This window comes from Falco naumanni, chromosome Z (genome assembly GCF_017639655.2).
Source record: "Falco naumanni isolate bFalNau1 chromosome Z, bFalNau1.pat, whole genome shotgun sequence".
NCBI classification, from domain to species: Eukaryota; Metazoa; Chordata; class Aves; order Falconiformes; family Falconidae; genus Falco; species Falco naumanni.
This window is the reverse complement of record NC_054080.1, coordinates 49,766,045-49,789,883: the sequence shown is the minus strand read 5'-3', so window position 1 is coordinate 49,789,883 and position 23,839 is coordinate 49,766,045. Positions and strand designations below refer to the sequence as shown.

At 38.0% G+C, this 23,839-nt stretch overlaps 1 protein-coding gene across 1 annotated transcript in view; it reads left to right on the top strand.

Moving 5' to 3' along the window:
• Positions 1-23,839, top strand: part of ADAMTSL1 (ADAMTS like 1) — a 176,271-nt gene that overhangs the window by 77,445 nt on the left and 74,987 nt on the right. The window contains exons 10-14 of the mRNA XM_040578858.1: positions 2,832-2,882; positions 5,182-5,386; positions 6,633-6,780; positions 10,717-10,801; positions 21,966-22,267. Of these exons, the coding sequence (XP_040434792.1) occupies positions 2,832-2,882; positions 5,182-5,386; positions 6,633-6,780; positions 10,717-10,801; positions 21,966-22,267 (791 nt within the window). The remainder of the gene's footprint in view (positions 1-2,831; positions 2,883-5,181; positions 5,387-6,632; positions 6,781-10,716; positions 10,802-21,965; positions 22,268-23,839) is intronic.

Here is a 23,839-nt window from a genome sequence, read left to right as displayed (position 1 = left end):
AATTTGCTTTGTGCTCCTGATCCTGCCAAAGCAGGTTTGCTCTAGGTGTTGCGTGAATGAGTCCTGTTAGCCAGAAATCTCAGTGTAGTGGAGGAATTATTATTATTATTTGCTCTGTTCATTTAGCATGCCATCACCTTTGCATTGTCTGAGTAATGTATAATGAATAAAGCCTGTAAACTAGATCTTATCTATCTCTTCATAGAGTATGATGGACTGATAGATTCATAGACTTTAAACCACTTTGTCCAGTCAAAAAGCACAGGATTCACCGAAGTAATCCCTAAAATGTTTTTTAAATCGTTCAGTTAGGCTTGGTTTTGTGGGGGGTTTTGTGGAACACACACGCAAAAACCGCACAAGACTAGCTAGGAAAGATGCAGTAGGTATTACCAGTACAACAACCATCTGCTGTTCTGTTGTATCTTCAAGCTGATTTTTAAAGTCATATATTAAGCCATTGTTTATTACTGCAGGGGACTTTTTCTGTTGCTGAGAATCATTTTCTTGCAGTAACAGAATGAGAGCCTTTGGCAGCCTCTCACATATGCACAAGGACAGTGTCAATAATTCTATGGACCTCTGTTACAGCATTTACAGAATTGCAATTTATGTATGCAAAATTCTTTGAGGGTCAAACCTTTCCAATGACAATATTAATCTAGTGTTTTGTAAATGTTATTTAATCTTCATAATGGTGTTTGAATGTGGTACAGTTATTTCCATTGGAATGGCTTTGGATATTATGTGTTCTAACGCATGTGGACCTGGATTATGCATACAGATCATGTTTATTAGAAAGAAAACATTTCTTACTGCAATGAGTGAGAAATGTTTTGAAAACTATTTCTTCCTTAGGCAGTAGGTGCTTTTATAGTATAATTATTTCATTTCTGAACTTGGTATATTAATCTTTTTTCCAACCACTCCTCAGCAAGCTGATGAGCTGGAAAGTGCAAAATGCTTCAGCGTAGAACCTCAGCAGCAGTGGTAGAAAAGTCAGGAAAGCAGCAGAGATTCCCAAAAGCATGAGCAAAACAACATCAGAAAAAATCTTCTTCCATCTTCTTAAAATACTAATACACAATTTCACAACTTCTCCAGGCTTCTACCCACCAAGCTAAGTCTGAAAAGACTTGTTCATTGGCCATATTCGAAATGACCCATTAGGCTTTTAGAAAGTTTTCCAATGCCAGAACTGCCTCTCCTAGATTTTTGGTTTTTTGTGGAGACGGGCAGCTCTCCGAAGATGCAAATATGCACAGGCATGCAGAGGGCTCCTGTGACTGCAGAGACTGCTCATCTTAGAGGCAGCTGTCTAGTTCCCATCACAAGCTCTCAGAGCTCCAGTGTCTTCCCATGCTTTAGCTGGAAAATTCCAGCACTCTGACCTGGCTCTGACTCCTCGCTGTGAAAACACAATGGGATCCGTTCTCCTATCGTGGAAAAGTATGCACATAAAAAGCCTGTTGACTGAAAGAATAGACCCCTTCAGCTTTAGCATGACAAGACTCCTTTGAATGCTTACAGCATTTTTCAGTGAACTCTGTTGAGTAAGGAGAATACTTTCTCCCTTCCCCCTCCTTTGCTCCTTCCCCCTTGCAGAAATCCATAGCAGCACACCTAGCACCTCTCATCTGTATAAGGCTCTCAAAAACAACTTTATTCTTTTCTGTCAGCTTCCTCTCCAAAACTTGGGTAGGGACATGCTTTTTATTTTAATGTATTTGGCACTCACTCTTCAATGGTTCTGCCCACCTGCCCCATCCAAGTCCTCTGTGGCATAGTGGCTTTGATGAAACTGATAGATTGGGTGCTCTGGAATCATATGGCTGATAATTGGGAGACAACATGACAGCATGGTTTGACTTACTCTGAGTCAGAATCTCTAAAAAGTGCAGACAAAAGATGAAATTCCAGACCAGCAATTCAGTGAGACCCTATAGTTGCCAACAAGGGAAGTGACATTCATTTCACACATAACTGGCATGATGATTGTTCAGATAATTACTAATATTGCCCTCTATAACCTTTACATATTATATTATTTAGATACTATACCAGTAACACTACAGCAAACCAAGGCAACCAGTCATGACATCACCAAAACCAAACAACGAAAAAACCAATTAAACAAAGTGACATATTACTCTTCTCTCCAGCTCCTTCTTTCTTCCAGAAAAACAAACAAACAAACAAACAAAAAACAAATAAAGAAGCAGGTTCTGAAGATGAATTAATTTGGACTGATTTAAGGTGGAAAGACAAGAATCGCAGTTTTGAATTCTTGCACTGGGTTTCCTCAAATTTCTAATTCTGACCCCTGTAAAACCAGATGTTTTATCCAAAGGGCAGAAACAACCATATAATAGCTCAAAAAAGAGGGGTTGATGTAGAGATGTCTGAAGTAGATAGAAGTTTCCCTGTTGTCTTCAGTGACTTTGGATCCAAGCTCCAAGAAAGTACTAAGTGTAGAATTTTTTTTCATGGCAAATAGAACTTCAGAAATCTAAATAAAGTTTGGACAACTCATTTGTATTACTTGTGGTAATAGATTGCTTCTTAGTAAAACAGTAATATATTCATAAGAATAAAGTAGTAATCAGTGTTTTATTCTTCGAGCAACTCAGAAACAGTAGGATGGGAACATAAGTTTTGTTTCAAATGTGATAGCAACTTAGCTAAAATATCTTTTGTGGGGTTTTTTTTGTTGTTTTGTTTGTTTGTTTGTTTTTAATATTGTGTAAAAAAATTGTATAATGTAATCATTTAGTGTTTATTTTATTATGTGTACCTTCTACTCAGAGGGTTGGCATTATTGTTCCTAACAGTGATGGATACAAGCAGATCATGCCCTATGACCTCTACCATCCCCTTCCTCGGTATGTAAAACAATCAACCAGATATTAGGATTAACAAATGTATTTACTTCTTTTTTCCTTTTCTCTGCATGTCTAGCTGAAGCAGCAATGCAGACTTATTAAGTGTGCAGTCCCTTTCTTTCTCTCTTTCCTCAGCCCCACCCCAACTCCCTTTTCCTCTCACAACTTTCCTTTTTCTTCCTTTTACTCAGCTCTGAACAGCACTATAAACTGTGGCTTTGTAATGAACATGAGACTTTCTCGCTCTCTCCTGCAGTGCCACTTCTTGCATGCTTATAAATTCTGAAATGTTGGGTTTAGGCAGTATTAGTGATGTGTTCTGATCCTGCAAACCCGTGCTAATGTCTACTTTAGGGGCATTAATCCATAGGGTTTCTAAGAAATCAGAGATCAGGGACAGGAGTAGGATCAAGGCCTGATTTGTATTATTAACTAACTCACAATTTAAATGTCTTTAATGTAAGACCTGAGATTCTTATGGAAATAATCACATAAGTAATTGCTCTTAAAGCAATGAATAAGACTGATGCTGATCAAAATATTTGGTGGCTGAAGGATAATAACATTTCAGTTTTGAAATACCACCTGGACATGCAATAGTATTATTATGTGTTTCCTTCTTCATTAATTTCATGTAGTATGAAGTCATAAAAAAAAAACCTAGGCAACTTGTTTTCATGCTGATGAGGAGACAACCTCCCTCAAATCATGGTAAGGCCTAATACAGAGAGCTTTCAGCACCAGTGCGCAGGCGCCATGCGTTCATGTTCAACAGAGTCTCCAGCCAAATTGTGGACCCCCTAAAACTGTGAGTGAGAAGACGAGGAGGTGAACAGCTTACGTGCCAGGCATTGTGGCTGCCATTCAATTTGACACCCTTTATCTGTGTCATTTGGGTTAGGCTTTTCTCTTCCTAGCTAAGTGCTTATGGTTATGTACACCCAGCCATTTTCACCAAATATGTCTGAGATACACTTATTAACTATATCACTGCTTCTAATTCCTTCTTTCTGGAAAACACTTTTCTCTGTTCTTTATTTTTAAAAAAACACCACATACATACCTCCTAACCTCAAAAAGTAAAACTGTTAGTAGGGAATATAGAAGGCAGAACATTAATATGGGGTTTAACACTCTAGCTTTTAATAAAACAGATTTTATTTCAATTGTGTACAAAAGACATGTACATTGACAAAAGACAGAACAATTTATATCAGAGGATGATTCAGCAGTACTTGCCAGTAGAGGGACTGTACTTAATGAAAAAGTATCCTGAGCTCACAGAAGCTTTTTTACTGCTGAAGAAAATCCAGGATAAAGGATCAAAATGCCCTGAGGTAATTGGCTTTCAGTAACACTGAAAGCAAAAACAAAAGGACATTTGCCTTCTGGGGAAAAACAAAAACAAAAACAAAAACAAAAACAAAGTCAAATGTTTCCAGTGAGGTAGAACTTTTATACCACAGGATTACACAGGAATAGCCTCACTGGGTCATGACAGTGGTCCTGGATCCTCTCTGTGACAATTTCTTGGATATAAGAGAGGAAATACCAGACTTATTTTATGTGGCCAGCCATGTACACGTAGAAGACATACATATATGCATCACCGTAAAAAAAGGATTATTCTCATAAGTATGCATAGCTTTTCAGCATACACCTTGTTCTCTGGATTTATCATTACATTCTCAATTGGCACCTGTAGAGGAAAGATGGTTTCTCAGTTCCTCTCACTGCCTCAACTGTAAGGAAACAAGGCCCGTATCGATTATCCATCAGAGGCCACGTATCCTATCAGTATAGTCACGCTTTCTTTTTCTTAATTTCCTTCAATCTTTTTTTAACTCAACTCAATTGCTTTACTGGAAAGAAACACTGCTGCTTCCCTGCGTGTTCATGCAAAAGGAACATCACCTTCGGAGCATGCTGAGCTTCCAGTGATTAGTGACAAAGATTCTTTGGAAAATGACAAATTGTGAAAACATGATAATCTCATCACTTATGAAAAAAGGAATTAAGTTAAAAGAATTGAGTTTCTGTGGCTATAGTCACTGGGTTAGTAGGAGAGTGATTTCATATTATTAATCAGTGACTTAAAGACAGCAGCCATGAGAGTGCTTTGCTGTTATGACTCTTTATGAAAATATGTATAGGATTAATTTTTAATTACATTAATCAGGGAAATAACCCATTTGCAGATAGCAGTTTATGCATTTGGGGGGGGGGGGGGGGGGCTGGGGGACACAGGGTTTCCTTTTTCTGATGCCTCTCTGTTTTGGGGTTGGTTTTTTTTCCCCAGATGGGAAAGTACACCCTGGACGGCCTGTTCCTCATCCTGTGGAGGGGGCATTCAAAGCCGCAGTGTCTCATGTGTGGAAGAAGACATTCAGGGGCATATCAGCCCTGTGGAAGAATGGAAGTGCATGTACACTCCAAAGATGCCTGTTGTCCAGCCTTGCAATGTATTTGACTGCCCAAAGTGGCTTGCTCAGGAATGGTCTCCGGTAATCAGCTTAGCTTTGTTGGTTTTGTATTTACCACACTAGAAACATAAATTATAGTTTAGTGAGCTTGTGGAAGTAAACATTCCCTACTTACTTTCCTTATTATCATGACCTCTGTTTTTAATTTTGCTGTTTATCTAACTGCAAAGTAAATACTCAGGAATAATGTATTAGTAAGATTGACATGATTAAGGAGAACAATGGAAAAATAAATCAGATCTGTATTGTTAATTAGTGACCTTCTACTAACAATAGACTGGGAACATAAACGAAATGCACAAAAAAAAAGTAAGCATGTAATGGCACATCTTTATTACAAGTTTTCAGCCATATATTGAATAGCATGAATTGCTGAGAGGCTTCCAGAGATACATGAAGCCACAAATGACTCTGCTCTTTGATGCTTGTTGTTGTCTGTTCCTCACTCACCTCTCCTTCTGTATGAAAGTAAATCTCTTTGACATATCAGTTTACAAAAGAAGAAAAATACTTTGATTTTGCACATAAAGATCTAATTGGAATGTGGTTTCTCACCACCCCACTTTCTCAACAAGTAAAATGGGGTTTAGAAGCCAAGCTAGCTCACCCACAGGTGAGGTGTTCTTGAGTCATTGCAAAGTGTTTAGTGATTTCCAGATGAAAGCTGCTATCCAAGAACAAAGTAATATTGGTAGTGTCCATAGCCCTTCCCACTGGTTAGTAGTTTTGATCCTCTCCTGTGCAACCAAAACTAAATTTCTGAAACAATCTGTACAGGGGCAAAAATTGATGTACCTTACCAAAAATAAATTTTAAAAGACACTTAAGAAATTGTCTGAGGAAAGAAAGCCCAAATAGTTTCCCATTCTGTTTGTTGCTATGTTCCAAAATAGTTGAGTGTCACCCCTGTTAACCCTTAAGCCCCAGTACTTTGTCCAAGCAAAGCCAAGTGGTTCCAGATGAAACTAACAGGGTGTTACTGAGGGACAGATGGCCACAAGCCAAGTATCCAACACTGCGAGAGTGACACTGCAAGAGAAATCCAGCAGCAAAATGTCCAAACCAAGTAAATGTGTAGAGAAAAAGGGAAAAATTGCAGTCAATTTTATACCACATCTGTAACTACCAAATGTTATGAATAATTTATGTTCAGAGTTGGGTGTTTCTGCATCATGTATCACTCTGTTAAGTATACATACTGCTATTGAATATTCTCCTTACCACTCTTGTGACATATAATTTCTTTTTTTTTTTTTTTTCCCTCCAGTGCACTGTGACCTGCGGACAAGGACTCAGATACCGTGTGGTCCTTTGCATTGATCACAGGGGGATGCATACAGGAGGCTGTAGTCCTAAAACAAAGCCACACATAAAAGAAGAATGCATTGTACCCACTCCTTGCTACAAACCCAAAGGTAATGAGGCAGAAGGGTTTTCATACATTTTTTGGATGTCTTTGCTGCTGAGCAGTTTTGTTTTGTTGCTGGTAGTATTGATTCCACCTGCAGTGAGTTGTGTTTGCTCCTTTAAGGCTTGCCATTTCTATTCCAGTCTGCCTGCTAGCAACTTGGAGTGAATGCTGGCCCCTTCCTCTTTCTTACAAGTTCTGTGGTTTCCACTGTTAATTTGTGGTCCAGCAGACCAAGCAATATAAATGTAAATTTGACCATAAGCATAAGAAGGTTTGACCTCACTGATTGGTCTGGGCTAAATTTCCCCTATATTTTTAAAGGCATTAAATATATAAATAATATTTATGATAGATAAATGTAACCATAATTTTAAATTGCCTGTTCATAACTTGGAGCTTGAAATAGGTCAGAAGTAAGCATTGTATATCCCAACATGAAATTCCTTTTACTAGCAGGGCTGCAAAATTTGGCAGACTGTTAAACTTGAAGCATCTTATAGCAAGGGGTACTTACAACCTGTATAGAAATGTTGCTGGACTTGGGCCTCAGACAGAGAGTAATACTGGGGCAAATCCCCCACCTTTTGTTGAGAGAAAGACAAAATATTTCTGCAGCTGTTTGGAGGTTGTTATGGGGTGGGAATGTAAAAAAAAAAAAAAAAAGTCCTGGAGAATGGATTGAATTAATGGACAGTAGCCAGGTGCAGCAGACACAGGTATCTGACTGTTTCCACGGGTGTATGAGCATGCATGTGTTTGTGCATGTATACAGATCTATCGATAAAACCTCTGTGTCTGTATGCTGACTAACTTATGGAAACTTCCGGGCTACAGCGATGCAGGTGAACTGAATTTCCATAAACTGGACCTAAATCTGCCCATAAAAATAAATCAATTCCTTTTAAAAAATGAATTGCTACCCTGATCCATATTAAAAGCACTTATATGAAGCCCTGTGAAATGTGACCTATGACATCATGCTGAACCAAGATGGAACATTGAAATTTGGAATTTTAATTTCTGCACTCAGTGGCCGATGATGGACGCATTTGCCAAGTTTCAAAATTCCAGTTTATCTGGACTATGAGAATTCACTGTGCCTGCCAGCCACCAAAGTGGTGAAACCCAGACACAGGGCCTCTGGGGAGCAATGAGTATGTTTGCACTGTATTTTGCTGGCCGACATGAGCTCACTCCATTCACCTTCCAAGATGAAAAAAAAGGCTCTGTGACTGTGTTAGCATGACTCTGAGCCACATACAGAGATTGAGAGGGTTTGGACTCAGTCAATCAGCTGCTTTTATGGAACTTTACCTGCTTATGGTGTTCAGAGGACAGGTAAAGCAAGATCCTGTCTTCCTGCAGCATACAGCGTAAGCAAAATGCAGTAAGATACCAAAAAATCAGGTGCTGCAAACCATGCACATCTTGCTTTTGCGTAGGGGACCTGAGAAGGGTGCAAGACCAGCTAGGAAAACTTGGCATTTGTCAAGAAGTCTCTTCCAATGGAATTTGTCTGAAAACAAAGTCAATTGCTGTTTGCTGGAAGCCCACCCTTTTAACAGAGTGGCATCTTTACCCTGGGTAAACTCTTATGCTGCCCCTTGAAGTAAAATCATGAGTGATTTCTGATTACAGGCAGTTCTTTCTTTCTTCCATTTTTTTTTTCCCATGGGATGAGAAGTCCTATGTGAAGTGTATTGTTTTGCTTGTGTTTAATCTTACTTCTCATCTTGGTTCTGCAACACTCCCACAGTTCTCTCTCCATAACGCAAGTGGTAATGGTTGAAGACCCATATACCTGAAGGCTGCATCATGCTTTCAGAAGAGAGTTGGACCAGATGATATCCAGAGGTCTCTTCCAAATCAAATTGGAAAAGTGCTGGACTTTTGTCCTTTTTATTTCACAAATCTAGTTAGAAATTTAGAACAGAAAGGGTACCAAAGTACCTCTCCTCTATGGAATTTTTTAAATCTTAGCCTGCTTTGCCATCTGGAGCTGGATTAACACAAAGCAGAAAAACAATCTTCCTAGCTAACTGAAGCAGCAAGACAAAAGATGTGGAATTCCTTCTTCTTTTAACACACTGTGTTAAACAGAAATAGAATTCAAATAGTTTATGTAATTTATTTTGGTTTAGTTTATTTAAGCACTGAGGCACTTTATTTTACACCAATAATGGGGAAAAATAGGGTATCCCTGGATTAAGCAATGATTTTCAGTTTTAATAATGAAAGTTTATTCATCTAATAGAACTTTGTAACATAGAATTTAATTGTTTTTACTGAAATTGTTTTATAAAAGGAGAGACTTTAATCTGCAAAGGTAAAAAATCCTTCTTAGATTACATTAGGAGTACTTTTTATTCATTTTTTTTTGCCATAGCACAGTGTACAGCATCAACATTTCTAACCCTGTAACAAATTTTACAGTGTAGATGGTAGTTAAGTACATCTTTAAAAAAGAAGGCATAACAGGCAATGATACACAAGAGCTTTTGCATTTTACAAGTATTTGCATCTAAGCAAAAAAGCACAGAAGTAAGATCTGGCTTTCCAAAACCCATAAAACAAGCTGCAGAACATAGAAATAGAAATAACTCCTACATATTTTGGATAAAAAATGTGGTAAAATACAGATTAAACTAAGAACTGTGCTGGCAAATATTCATCCTTAAATAGCACTAATAAATATGTTAGAGTAGGAGCTTGGCAAGATATTTCTAAGAGAAAGACATAGTAACTCTGTTACTGTCCTTTTTTTCCTGAGTTAATAACTTGCTCCAAGGAAATTTGCTTGACTAAAGTTGCAGTAGCTGTGAAATCAAGTTGTAAGTTGTTGTTCCTCTATGATACAGCTGACAGACGGGAAATTTTGTGTGCATATCTGAAAGGTTCACTGTTGTGCACAGCAAAGTCAAAGAAAATACCCAACTATTCTGAACAATATTAATCTGCTCCCACTGGCAAGTAAAAATCCATGCATTATATAAACCTGAAAGGCTTAGGTGACTTGTGAGTGGCAAATAGGTCTGGCCCTGGTTCTCCTCAGTGGTCTGAGTCTCACTCCCTTTTGTTTGTGTTTTTTCCCCTGATCCTAGCACAGAACATTTTGTTGAAATGCAGAGCTCCTTCTCAAATTATAGTGCCAAAATTGCTCTTTCTTTATACCCCATTAGAGCTAAAAGAGCTTCACCACCTTCAGCTCAAATATTCCACTTTGACACTGCATGAAAGCAGAGCTTGGCTCATGGAGCAGCATGGCTGGGCGCTCTGCAGAGCAGACCAGCTCATTACACTGCACACATATCCTGCATGGGAAGAAAAGCAGCTCTACTGTTTTCCATCAGAAATGACAGGAAAAGTATCAATCTCATTTTTTTAAATCCACATAGCTGATGAATTGATAAAGTTGAAAAGTATAGCTGGTCCATTTTATTACAGTTTCTCTGTCTGTGATATTGCTCATCAAATCAAGATTTTCTTCCTTCTTGTGATTTATCAAAAACAAGCTTAATTTGTCTTCTGAAGTTCTAAAATTTAACGGTTAACACAGGAATTTTATAAATTTTGCCTTTTCAGTGTCAGTGGAGGCTCATTAGACTTGCAAGACTCCCTCCAAAAAATACTTTCCAAACTGTCTACTTTTACAGCCCAGTTGTATAATCTGAAACGGACTGAATTTGCCTTTCTAGCTTTAGAGCACCATAGCCCTTCTAGCTGCAACAGTGAACTATCTGGTCATATAAGCTTGTAAGCCTTATAGTCCAGGTGATGGAGTTCCTTTATCTCTCTCCTTTCTTTCTCTTTCTTCTTTGTGCTCCATGTGGATGAAGGCACATCTGCATCACACGTGTGCTTGGTGAGAGAGGGGAGACTGGCACACATAGCAGCATTACTGCATGTTTCCTATTTTCATGTGCTTGTATTTGTTTCGTAGAGAAACTTCCCATGGAAGCAAAGTTGCCATGGTATAAGCAGGCTCAAGAGCTGGAGGAAGGAGCAGTGGTTTCTGAAGAACCTTCGTAAGTCTTAAAAATTTGCTTACAAAAGGTTCTTACGATGTGGGGATATGGGGCTTGCACTGAACTAAGACAGTCTCTTGAAAATGTATTTGGGTTTTTTTTAGGGTATAAAGGCTAAATAAACCAAACCCTGTGGAAATCAACAGGCTTAAGGCTGTGTCACATTTAGGTATGAAGAGACAGAATTCAAGAGGGCAAATGCAGATTTCACTTGAACAATTATACATATGTTTTATTTAAGATCATTTACAATAATATTATAGTGAGAGTCTGCCTACGTATGTAGTTGTGTGTTCCCCACTACCACTGTATCTCCACAGCTTAGCGCCTTTGTTTACCCTCAAAATACCCCTGTGAAGTAAGAAGTAAAATACAGGCAGCCAGTGCTGATTCCCTCTCACCTCTCTCCCCAGCAAGAGTACAGTAGCAGCAGAAAAATGAATTAACTTTAGCAGAAAATAAGCTAGAAACTTCAGCCTATGGTTTGGATTGCCTTATCATCACTTACCACATCATTTCAGGGACTTCCCCCTCCCTGCATTTCTAGTCACTTCATGACAGTCTTTGCCCAGCCACGCTTGCAAGATCAATCTTAGTCAGCACCTTGTACCCCATTAGTAGCTCCTCCCCCTGCTGCACAACCTCTTGCTTGGCAGGTTGGCCTATGTACATACATTGGCAATCCTCTCAAATTAGGGCTGCCTGAAATGACGGGAACTGTACATTTTCCTCATAAATACATAAAATTATATCATTGTGTCCCATAACTGTAACTTTTAGGTTTTTTCTTTTCCTATTCATTTGTGTTCTGTTTTGTGAAAAAGTTACCATGGAGTTAGGAAGAGGTGGAGGGTGTAAAATAGCTACAGGTAATGCTGAAGAAAAATAATATTCCTTTATTATTATACTATTATTAAAAAAAAAGAAGCTGGAAAAGAACACTTCCACTTAGGGTTAATAACTGCCTTTTTAGTGTATCAGTAAATAAATCTGACTGTATGAATCTGACTTGGTGTAGCCAAGTTCTTCACACAGCGCCATTGAAAATGCAGTTTAGCAGTTTCTGTATGTGCTCCATTTCATTAATAGTAGGACTACAGAAAAAGTTAGAAAAATTAGGTGGTTTAAAAAAAATCCCCAGAATTTCATTCAGGGTTGAGTTTTATTGTCATTTATGGATAATTAATCTTCCTTATCCCAATAAAATTGCAATGATAAAGAAGCTTCAGTAAAACTGGTATACTGTATAAACCTTTAGCCATGAGGCCAAGAAAATAGAAATACTGTTATGATTGTATTTTAGATTTTTTATTCTAGAACTGTGATAAATGCATGCTATAATTGTAACCTCTGTACAGACGCTTCTTGTGGCTGAGCACGTGACATTTTTTCTGCAACGACAGCTGTGTTAGTTTGAAAAACATTACTTGTTACGCAATATAATTTCATTTTTGACATGGTTAACCTGGATTGAAGTTATGTGAAACTGGAAAATTGAAATACAGCTAGAGACCTACATAATAAAGCCCTCAAGATAAAAATTATTTTAATCCAGCTGCCATATGTGTACATAAATATATACATATATACACATACATGTATACACACACACGTATATACACATATTGGAATGCTCATGTTCATATGTATATATATTAGGAGTAGCTATTGCATGTAATATAATGAGATCTTTAGCTGTTCCAGTATCATAGAATTTGTAGGTTGATTCATTCAGTCAGAGTCTAGAAAATTCAATATTTGTGAACGTAATCATTTTTCATTTGTAAAGTGTACTCTATTTTCTTGTGACATTTTATGATTATACTAAACAACTTAGCTAAATGTGCATTTAGCAAACTGTAAATAAGCCCTGTAAGCATACATTAAAAAAGATGTATTATCGGGAAGTTTATCAATTCATATCTAGAATAATTTTTACACTATGAATTTTTTTGATAGATTTTGTTAACAGTATTGACAGTGCTGTAGAAAAAGCATGTAGTAATATATTTATGATTATATGTAACTTTAAATATCAATAAGAAGGGGTTTCTAGAGAATAGGCATAACCTGCAGGGAAAGATGAAGAGGCTTTTGTTTATCATGACGTGCATTTTAATAAAATATTCTGGAAAACCTTACGGGTATATTACTTGTGATGTTAAAAGACATCTTGAGAGATATAAAGGGAAAGGGGTTTAAGAACTTTAGAATATTTTAAGTGCAGTTATGACAACTCCTTGCTTTACAGTTCACTGCTTTGCTGCAATAAAGGCCCTGTTCTGCAAAGACATCCTAACATTTTTACCCCATCTCATGCAACATTTCAGTGATGCCAGTCAGATACTAGCATTACAACACAATGGGGCACAGTACAGGCTAGACTCATGCTGCCATGGGGTGATATTTTGTACAAGTTTTTTTTTCCCTGCAAAGCACAGCTCTAGGAGTATGTATAATCTTTCTTTTTGGCTGATGAGAAATCAACATGACAATCAATTAAATTAAAGTATAGGGTTTTATATGTGTTGACTAACAGCTAAAATAAAGGGCGCAAAGCCAGGACCTTCCTGCAGACTTCCCCAAAACTCAGCAATATCCATGCCTTGTGTTTCATTTGGAATGGTTTTAAGTCATAAGGCGTGAGACAGAGAGACCAAATAAAAACTTAGAAAACTTGTGCTGAAAGGGACATCCACGCAATCCACATTTGTAAACTGTAGCAGTCATCTGCATACTGTTCCAGAATATCTCATCTGTTGGCAGCAACCTTGAGCAGTTGAACCTCCACATAAAATTGGTTTTGGTGCCTCACTATTAATAGTGTTTTTCATTAATGTCTGACTTTAAACAGCTATTTTTTAGGTCCTGGTTATTAGTTTGAAAAACTGTATGTAATGACATAAAGAAGGAGACAAAACATTTAGAACTCACCAAGATACAATCAACAATCAACTTTCACGCCAGTTTTATAGCATCGTTTGACTTCATTCAGCTGTGCAGGATTTCAAATACACCAGATATTGGAAAAGCAAGGTGTATTACATGATAATGCATGTTTTGGCCTGTGTTTCTGCAGCTATGCAGAGACACAATGTAATGCCTCATGGCCTACCGTGCTGACAGATGTCAGGCTATCACCCACATGTTTTGGCTGATGAATGATCAGTCTGGAGTGTAGGTGCATGCTAATTTGAGGTTTGGAATGGTCGAGAGTTTTTGAATGTTGGATCAAAAACTAGCTGGTGTAAGACAGTGTGTGATGTGGCCAGCTATTCTGCTGACTATGAATTTGAGTAATTAGAACACGGCCACTAATTTCTTACTGTCTCAAGCCTAAGTGTGTTGTGGTGTATCACTTCGCTGCAAATATTTTCAGATAACATACCGGGGGTTGCAAAAAAAACCATTGTGATTGCTTGTTTCACCTCCTCAGCAATCCATTTATTTGATTCAGCAGAGCAGAGCTGGCTGAGCAAGGTTTGAGGGTGGGCGTGGAGCTGGGCAGCCAGGATGGGATGTCTTTGAGACCCTACTCCACTCAGCAGGAGCGATGGGCAGAGGAGCGCCAATGTGGAGGGAAAGGGGAGCAGCTGCAGAGCAGGAGGAGTAGCAGAAGGCTTTCAGTGACACAGTAAGCCAGATACTGAAAAGGCAGCGTTGTGTGTTCACAAGGGTGTTTGCTTGAAGCTGGAGTAATGGAAGTTTACTCAGACAACCTATGCTTATGTGATTTTCCTATTCACTCTATATTGGTGCAATAATTACTAATTACCTGACTGCACTTGGGCAGATGTCAGTAAGGACTTTTTTTTCTTTTCCTACACTTAATCTGAGGCTCTTACCAAGCTTTCTTATGCCACCAAGTCACAGGCCTTGTTCTTTTTTACAGACAGGGTCATTCTTTGGAGCCAGCAGACCATTCTTCCCATACCACTATCACCCTTTCTTCCTTATCATTCTTTAGGCAGAGAAAACAAACCCCATCTATAAGCAGCTTTATTGTCCTTCTCAAGATGTATTTTTGCTTGGAAGTTGAAAAGCTAAAGCTGAACATTTTCAGCATATTTTTTCTATGCATTGAGTTGTCATATTTGTGAATCTCTGTATTGCTCTCTTGTGCATTTTGTGACTTTCTATTGAATGAGTTTTGTTATAAAATTGCATACCATGAATTATAAAGTTACTTTTTTTTTTTACATTGTCCTTCCACCTGTAATTTGTGACCACTCTCTAACATATGCTGCTAGAGCAGCTGCTAGAGCAGCAGATGCCTTATTTTTATTCTATCCATGTGTAGTGCCTTTCATTATTTATTTCTTCAGGAATTTCTAAAGGAAGCAAGTCTTACCGTTTAATTTTGTCTGTATATGTCTATCTGTCAGTTGCCTTCCTCTTCTCTTAGTAATGTCATAATTTATTCCTATTAACTGAATCTGACAGAGGTATAAAGTTATCACGGAGAATTTTACCCCTCTGTCAAATTTGGTTGATGTTCACCAGGAAATTTCAGTGGTAGTGTTTTCCACATGTTCTACTGAACAAAATGACTAGGTAGAAAACTGACACCTTACAATTCCCCAGCTGAAGGCAAGGTTTCTAGAGGAGTTCAATCCTTAAGAGATACCAGAGAATCCACTTGGGCAATCAGCCTTCAAATATAAATCCATGTTAAATTGGTCTTCATCAGTTCTGCTGCTCAAAGAATTAATCATAACCAGCTCAGCCAGTTGAAGGCTAGAGGGAATAGTTATGTTTGTGTTGTCTGACCTGTTGCACCCCTAGATGGGGTCAATTAAATATAAATTGCTGACAGAACTACTATGAAATACTCTAGGTTGCTAAGAAAGTATTGTAATCTTTCTTAGGACAAAGGTTTAAGGTGAGAAGTCCTGTGTTGTTGTACGTGTATGTTCTCCTGTTGTTTTCCATCTCTGAAGTGACCATTCACCAGGCCTTAGAAATATGTTATCTGAGATAGGAGCCACAGTATCTTTCTGTCTGACTTCTTTCACTGGAGCTTATTACACCAGCACAGCATGACAGCCAGAGTCAGAAAGAGCAGCAGTCAGGATTAAAAAATCATGGGTTTTTCTATGTATAGTGTGATTGGTTTTGTGGGTTGTAGAGAGTTGTTTAAAAGATTTCTGTCTCTAACTCTTGAAAAATACTTTTGTGTGTTAACACCATACCCAGCTTTTAACATACTGCCATAAATAATGCTGGTGCTAGCCATAAAAAGGGGGAGAGGAGGGGGAAGAAGGCAAACAATAATATCTGGATGCCAGATGGCACCATCATAGTGATGGGGCTGGTTCAGTAAAAAACAGGAGGAAATTCCTGACATGCATTGGTGTGGGAGACAGAGCCCTCAGGGAACTGGACATGGACAGGGAGGCCAGTGTGGCAGTCACCCAGTGTCTCCTTCTTACTTTTCAGTAGTTATTTATGTTTCCAAAGACATATAAGCTCTTTTATTTTGGTTTTCCCTTTTAAATATTTTCCATCATGATGTTTGTACCTGATTCACAGGTTAATAAGTCATTTTAGAACTTCCTACAAATGTTTTGCTTTTAAAATAAAGCATGTTATGATTATTGCATTGCCAAAAACAATAGTGAATGCAGACAGAGATAATACCAACTGCTATGTTGTTGCTTCTCCACTTCAGTGTCATGCAGTAAAAAGGAAGATGGAATTTTAGGGAAAGCTCTTCATATCAAGATCCAATGGTGAAAATGTTAAACTATGTATGTGCTCGGTCATAGGGAAGATCAACAGTGCAGCAGCATAACATTAGGTAATAATTTCTATCTGTTCATTCAAGGAGCAACTTAAGACAGTCACCAATACTTAGGATTTATGTGTATTATCTATACAAAGCAGAAGTAATTATCTTTCCCTGGGGAGAAAAACAGCAATGAATTTATGGAGAACACGAACAGTATAGAATGATTTGACACAAGGCTGAAGGAAAAGGTCATATTCAAACTGAAGAGAAACTGTAGAGGGACAATTGGTAATCACTCAGGTTGGAATTGGACCTATGCATCTGGCTCTGGTGCCATTACTCCTACAGATGGAGCCCTGAGATTTTGTTAATGAGTGATCATGACCTCTGTTACACTTCTCTGAACAACGGCACCAGCAGTTACCCAGTGTTGTGTGTGAGTATCCTGTGGTGCTACCCACACCTGAAAACCTATGGAAAGGTGGCCTCTTCTGGAGAAAAAGGACAGGTTTGCATTTCAGGTCAAGACACAGAGTCTGGAAGTCTGAGCTCAGTTCCGAGTATTATCACAGAGAATTTCTAAGTCTTTGAACAAGCCACTGAGCATTTTATTTCAGCAATAATATCTGATTTCAGATGCCTTAATAGATAAGTCTCTGTGCCTTCAAACACTCAGTCTTACTGCTACATGTAGTTCACAAAATCTCAGACTTTATCTGAACCATGGATTTATCCAATGATGGATTTTTTTTTAAAAAAAAGCATTAAGTAATAGAAATTAATAAATAAAAATACATTATTAAGTAGCCATGAAGAAAATAATCTATTTTTCTCTGTAGCTTAGAGGACATCAGTCTGTAAACACTTTTTTTTCTTCATAACGTACATTGTAGTAACCCAAGTCCTAGACAGAGGAGGCAGTGGCTATCTACATCAAGTGTTCTGGAGATCTTCACAAAACTTAGCAGGGTGCTCCAATGGGGCTCAGCTTGAACCTACTACACTCTGCTGTGGAAGGTCTCCCATTGTTGAGCATTGAATCTGTCTTTGTGTTTCTCTTATTCTTACTTCCCCAGTTACATATATGTTACTATATGGAAGGGAATACACACCAGGCCTTAGCTGTTCTCAGAGACTGAAGGATAAAATATCATTATCCCAACAGTAAATACTGCCATTGTCATCGCTGTTCTCAAATTTTGATATCATTTTTGCTGTCTTTATATACAAGTGATATATAGCACATTGTAGTTTAGAAATGCTGGATTTTAAAATACATTCCCTTTATATTATTTAAAGAAAGGAAGTGTTTTTTTCAAACACTAGACACACTGTTGACTGAAAGAGACATTTTCATGTATGGATGTAACTAATAATATATACAAGTGCAAATAGTCTTTTCAACATTGAGTTGGGCAAGGGATGTCTACCCAGTGTTCATTTATGGATGAAATTCTGTGGACAGCTGCAGTTCACTTGTACTTGCAGGTACATTGGATGTGCAGTGTGAAGGCTGGACTGCTGTGCATTTCATAGTTTGAGCAATATTTTTTATTAAGGGCTTTATATATAAACTTGGTAAGTTGGTTTGGCTGTCATTTTAAAATTTCCTTAAAATATATTTTCAGTGATTGCAATACACTACAAAAGCAATGAGCCAAAACCAGCTCACACCTGAATGACTCCTGCAGAGGTCCATCAATGTCAGTGGCAACACATTTCTTTTCCTCTGTTCCTAGAACACATTCCTACAGTGTAGGCTAATATGCACATGAAAAATGGTGCAACAGTAGTCCCTTCAGCTGAACACAATCTTGTGCAAACTGTGAAACCTCAACTGCTAACAGAAACCACTGAAAGATGCAATGTCTCTTGTAAATCACTATTTTGTGAGGGTGTTCATCTAATGGGAAAAGGTTGCTGGTCCATCACCATAAAAGTTCCCACAGGGCAAAGAAAAAGAATAAGCATTTGTGTACAGACACCATTCACTTTTCAACCAGTTTTCTTTGGAGAGTTTTCCACCTTTCGTTCCAACCCTTTTCCTTTTCCAGCTTCAGACCACTGCTGCCCATGGAGATGCCCTCTTGGTGCAGGGTGACAGGCAGAGCAACTCTTCAGCTGTCCCACAGCTGGGTGCTGTAAAGCAGTCAGTGATCCAGCAGTTGAGCAGCAGCAGACACGGCTAAGTCAGTCATAGCAAAGCAAGGCCATGATTTTCCATCTTTCCAGCCTTCACTTCTCCACTTTATAGTGATCTCTTCAAAATAGGAGTAAAAGACTCTTCTTTAAAATATTCATCAGAGCTCTCAGAACACACTGCTGTATTTTTCCTCTGGGGAAGAAGCATTGTCATGTCTGCTGGGCAGGGGAATAGATGAACTCTGAGGCAATGACATAATGTTAATCACGAGAAATGTGCTAAGAGCTATGAACCCATGTAACCTCTTTGAGGCAAGCAGCAACTTTTTAACCTACATTTGTAGAGTTCTTAGCACAATTACATTCTGGCTGACAGCTACTACTGCCACATTAGTAGAACTAGTTACTATCTTTTTCTTATTTATTAGGGCTGTTATTACGGGGACTATTGTTACAGTGGGATTTAATTAAGCAACATGCAGTGACAACTGAAACACCTCCATCATTTCCTGTTTTCTAAAAAACTGGCTTCTCAGTACATCTATTCCACCACTTCCATTTTCAAAGAAGACTCAGATGTTAGCATACAGAAAATCATGATGCTGTACAGCGGCTAGTACAATATATGCAGAACGAATAACTTTAAACCATTGGAACTGACTGCTTATTACACATACTTTTTGTGTTTTGTACTCACCATTTGGCAACATTTATCATTAATGACCACACAAAGATATTTGAAAGCCTTTGTAATTTCCTGGGTTTAGGATGATGGAAGATTCAGAACCATTGTATATTTATATTATACGTTCACATTACATACATGTTCAGTATCTGATGACAAGTTCTAAAGGGAGATTTTGTTTGCAGGGTTTTCTTGGGTTTTCCCCTGCATTTTCCAGTTTTCAACTCCTTTGATTCTACCAATTGCCTCTTTAGCAGCCAACAGTTATATTAGAATTAATTTACACTTCCAAATTTATCACTTAAAATGTAGAAATTGGACCTAGATAGATGAATAAAATATAATTTCCTGAAGGTATTCCAGTGTTTTCATTATGAGTTGCTGACTAGGGTAAAATAAAATAACCTGTGGCATTTATAGATCAAGCCTTATTTCAAAAAGGATCTAGTCTGCCTTAATAGTGCTCTTACTTCCCGTTTGTGTCCTCTCTCTTTTGTTCATGTGTTTCTACGTGTGATATACATCACATGTAAATATTCTGAGTATATGAAGTACCTCTGTTTTTCCTAAAAGAATAATTTTAGTACCTGGCAAAGTATCATCCCTTTTGGTTTGGAATACAGCAGCTCTTCAACAAAGCAAAGGTACACAACTATTCATAGTGTTAAAAAATATAAGGAAGACAATTTCTGATGAAGACCAGTGCCTTTTCTTTTTGTAACCTGATTAGGATTTCTGGCTCTTAGTCTGTCAGGTCAAGAAGCTATACATTTAAACTAATCAAAATATTGAAGTGTCAATGGCTGACATAGACTGTTTAATCTCTGACAGGAGATTTTCCACATCAAAATAGTATTATAGAAGTTGCACAGTCTTAGAAAAAACAATTTGAGTGGCCCAGCTGTACTGTTAAAGACTAAAATCCTTTCAAATTGAAGGATATCAACTTTGAAACAAGACCATTATTTTAAGATAAAATGTCTCAGAGTAGTGAAATGGAATTACTTTGCATCATTAGTTTCTCAAAGGCTTTGCTCCAGAAAGAAAAATTGTGGTCTTTGTAGCAGCATTATAAACAGTTTCAAGTGTTCTAATAATATATATAATCCATTTCTTTCCTTTCTATTACCTCCTGTGTATATTGCTAGAAGTAGATATTGGATTTATAATAAGACATTATAAACACCCACAAAATGTGGGTCAAGCACACTTTCTGCTCTAGAAGACTATGCTGTTCCAGTCAGGAACCTTGCTGAGTTTGAAGGTGCTGACAGATCCCAGACAATTACTGTTAATGGGAAAGTGTTGTCAATAGGGATTGTTCCTGTGAGCTTCTTAAAGGATTGCTCTTCTGTTCTAGCCCTCCTAGTGTATCTACAACCACTGTCTTAGAATTTGCTCATGGCAGAAATTTTGGCAGAATGGCTAATATAGAAGACAAGACAATCAGACAAAGCTATCTGAATCACCCTGTAACCCTGATTCATTACTGCAGTGCCTATGACCTGGAATCATTATTGCAGTGCTTTAATACCACCAATATGAGGTATCTCAGCATAAAGTAATGCAGGTCATGGCGTACTTTGGAACCATTGTTTCCAGAAAGATTTAGGAATCAGCAGAGATCAAGATGAGCTCAGCAAAACAAGCTCTGTTACATTTAAACGAGGTGGTAATGGTGTGGTATGAAACTGAAAGTGACCCTTCTACTTGATGTTATTTTAATTAAAATGTTAGGCCAATTTCCTAACACTGATTTTTTTAAGATGTTGAAAAAGTGGCAACAACACAGGAAAATTAAGAAAATATTCTATTGTTGAGGAAAAGAAGGAAAAACTGGAATTCAGTCCATTTTGCTTATTTTAATCATGACTGCAAGGTCCTTCTATGAAAGTATGTATGGACTTTCAGAGGCAAAAATTTGGAGCATGTAAATGTTCCTAATAGATGAGACAACAGCAACAGCCAGAGGAATACAGAATAAAATGGAATGCTGCTTTTTTAATGGGAAGGGGAATTAAATGTGCTAGGACAAAAAAATAAAAGCAGCTAAAGAGATGGTGGGTTCAGCATGTATTTTATAGCTTCAAATTAAGGCTTAAAAATTATTACTGCAATATAGGAACAATGAAATTATTTTCCATGTAATGCTGCAACTAGCTGATAACAGAAGCCTGTTCAATACTTAATAGTATTGAACTTATAAGTCTAGTAAATATTATTACTTAATAGACATAATTGTGATATCAACTAAGGCAAAGGTGATCTACATTGTGAATACTAGAAAAAAGTAGTTAGGGGGATCATGATGCACGTTGGGAGATTGCAGGATGCCTCGCATTGAGACATTTCAGGATCAAAGCAGGTGCTTTAAGCATGTTTCTTTCTTCCTGCATGTAAGGAGACACTACACACGAGTACTCGAGAGACCTTCCAATGTTGCCATTGAGTTGTCCACAATATGTTAAGGCTTTTATGTGTATTTCATAATAGTCTTACGGCGAGGTGAAGCATTTGGCTCTCATTAAACAGAATTTAGCCTGGACAGGACTATACTTGCCTGGTTGGTTGTGGACATAAATTTTCTTGCTCTTTTTCTCTCACAGGTTTATTCCTGAGGCTTGGTCCACCTGTAGTGTCACCTGTGGAGTGGGCAGTCAGGTGCGGCTTGTGAAATGTCAAGTGCTCCTCTCTTTCTCTCAGTCTGTGGCTGACTTGCCCATCGACGAATGTGAAGGTCCCAAACCTGTGTCTCAGAGAGCCTGTTACAGTGGCCCCTGCAGTGGGGAGGTGACTGAGTATACCCCAGAGGAAAGTGACCTGCTGTATGGTAGCTTGCAGGAGTTTGATGAGCTCTATGACTGGGAATACGAGGGCTTTACGGAATGTTCAGAGTCCTGTGGTGGAGGTAAGTGCATAATGTTTCTATGATGGATTTGCTTTCCCTCTTCGAGTGCGTGCTTTGCAGTTGACACCCACAGATGTGCTGCTTGGCTACAGTTATTTAGAATTATAGAATCATTTAGGTTAGGAAAAACCTTTAAGATCATTGAGACCAACTGTAAGATCATTCAGTTCAGCTGTATTTGAAAAGGTATGACTGAAAACAGTGGGGAAAAAAGCATGTGCACAACATGTTTTTGCTCAGGACTTTCAGGCTCCATGAGCAGGCTGTCACCAAGAGTGATCCAGTGTATCACAGGTCTCTTTCCTTGTATCAGCTGATCACTCAGAAGGCACTACACAAAAAAGATGAATGTTAAAGTGGTCTGGTGTACAGACTAAGAATCACGTGTCATTTTTAGTTTTTATCTCTCGATCTGTACTGTGCAAGTACAAACATGTGGAATAAATCGTCCACCCATAGCAGATGCACTGAATTATCAATATTCTAAGGGCTCAGCTGGTTCCCCAACTGCTACCACTAAGTGACATCAGCTCCAATTCCAGGGCAAAAGAAAACATATGGTAAAAAAGCCCTAATAGTGTGATTGTCTGAAGCTAGCAAGCTTGGCACTTGGAGTTGCTCAAAGTTAATCATGGTCTCAGCTTCCCCATGTCACAGACTATTAATGCACAGTTCTATGGTATCTTTTATTTTTTTTATCCCATCATTTTGTCTAGCTAGTTCTGAGAAATACGTCCACTCCAGTACTTTTAGAATTAGACTTCTCCTGCTGCTGACTTTTTACAAGTTTCGGGCTATTTAAAAAAGGATTAGTGTAGATAAATACGGAACTGGAAATCACTCAGCATTAATGGTGTGATCTCTACGGGTACACCAGTAATCAATTACAAATTTAAAAAACACAGTAGAAAATAATGCAAAGGTTTCCTGTGCTTACTTTTAGCTTGCTGATGGTAAGTAGTCTTTAGAGCAGTTCACAGAATGTTATCAGTCCATTGCTACTATTGCTTTGTTTCCTACATAAAAAATATGACACACTAGTGTATGCTAAGTGGTGACAAACACTGACTTACAGGAGTATCTGTCATATATTGAAGCTACCAGCAAGCAGTAACAATTTGTCACACTTATATTGTGAAACCTGAATAGATTCTAGAAGTATCCTCTTGGGGTAATTTCTCTGAATATAGTGACTATGTGTGTATTTTTCAACTATAACTCACAGAGACTGATATGACAGAGACATGTTACTTTATAAATTTAATCTCTTTCAACTGTCAGCAGAAACTGTTAGCTTGAAGAGGGAAATTTATTTTCATCTGATGTCAACTCCAAATTTTCCAGATTAGCAGATGCTGAGTCAGATATTTTTGTAGCCATAGGTGCAAGACCAGTCAAACTAATTTTATTGGGTTTGGAGTCTCAAGAGAAGAAATTAGATAGATGCAGAAGTAACCTTTCACCTCCCAGAAGTAACAACCAGAAGGAATTAGTTAGTTATTTAGTCTGCTGTCAGTGGCTGTATTTCCCAGAGCTGTCATCAAATATCATGTAACAATTATTCTATTCTGG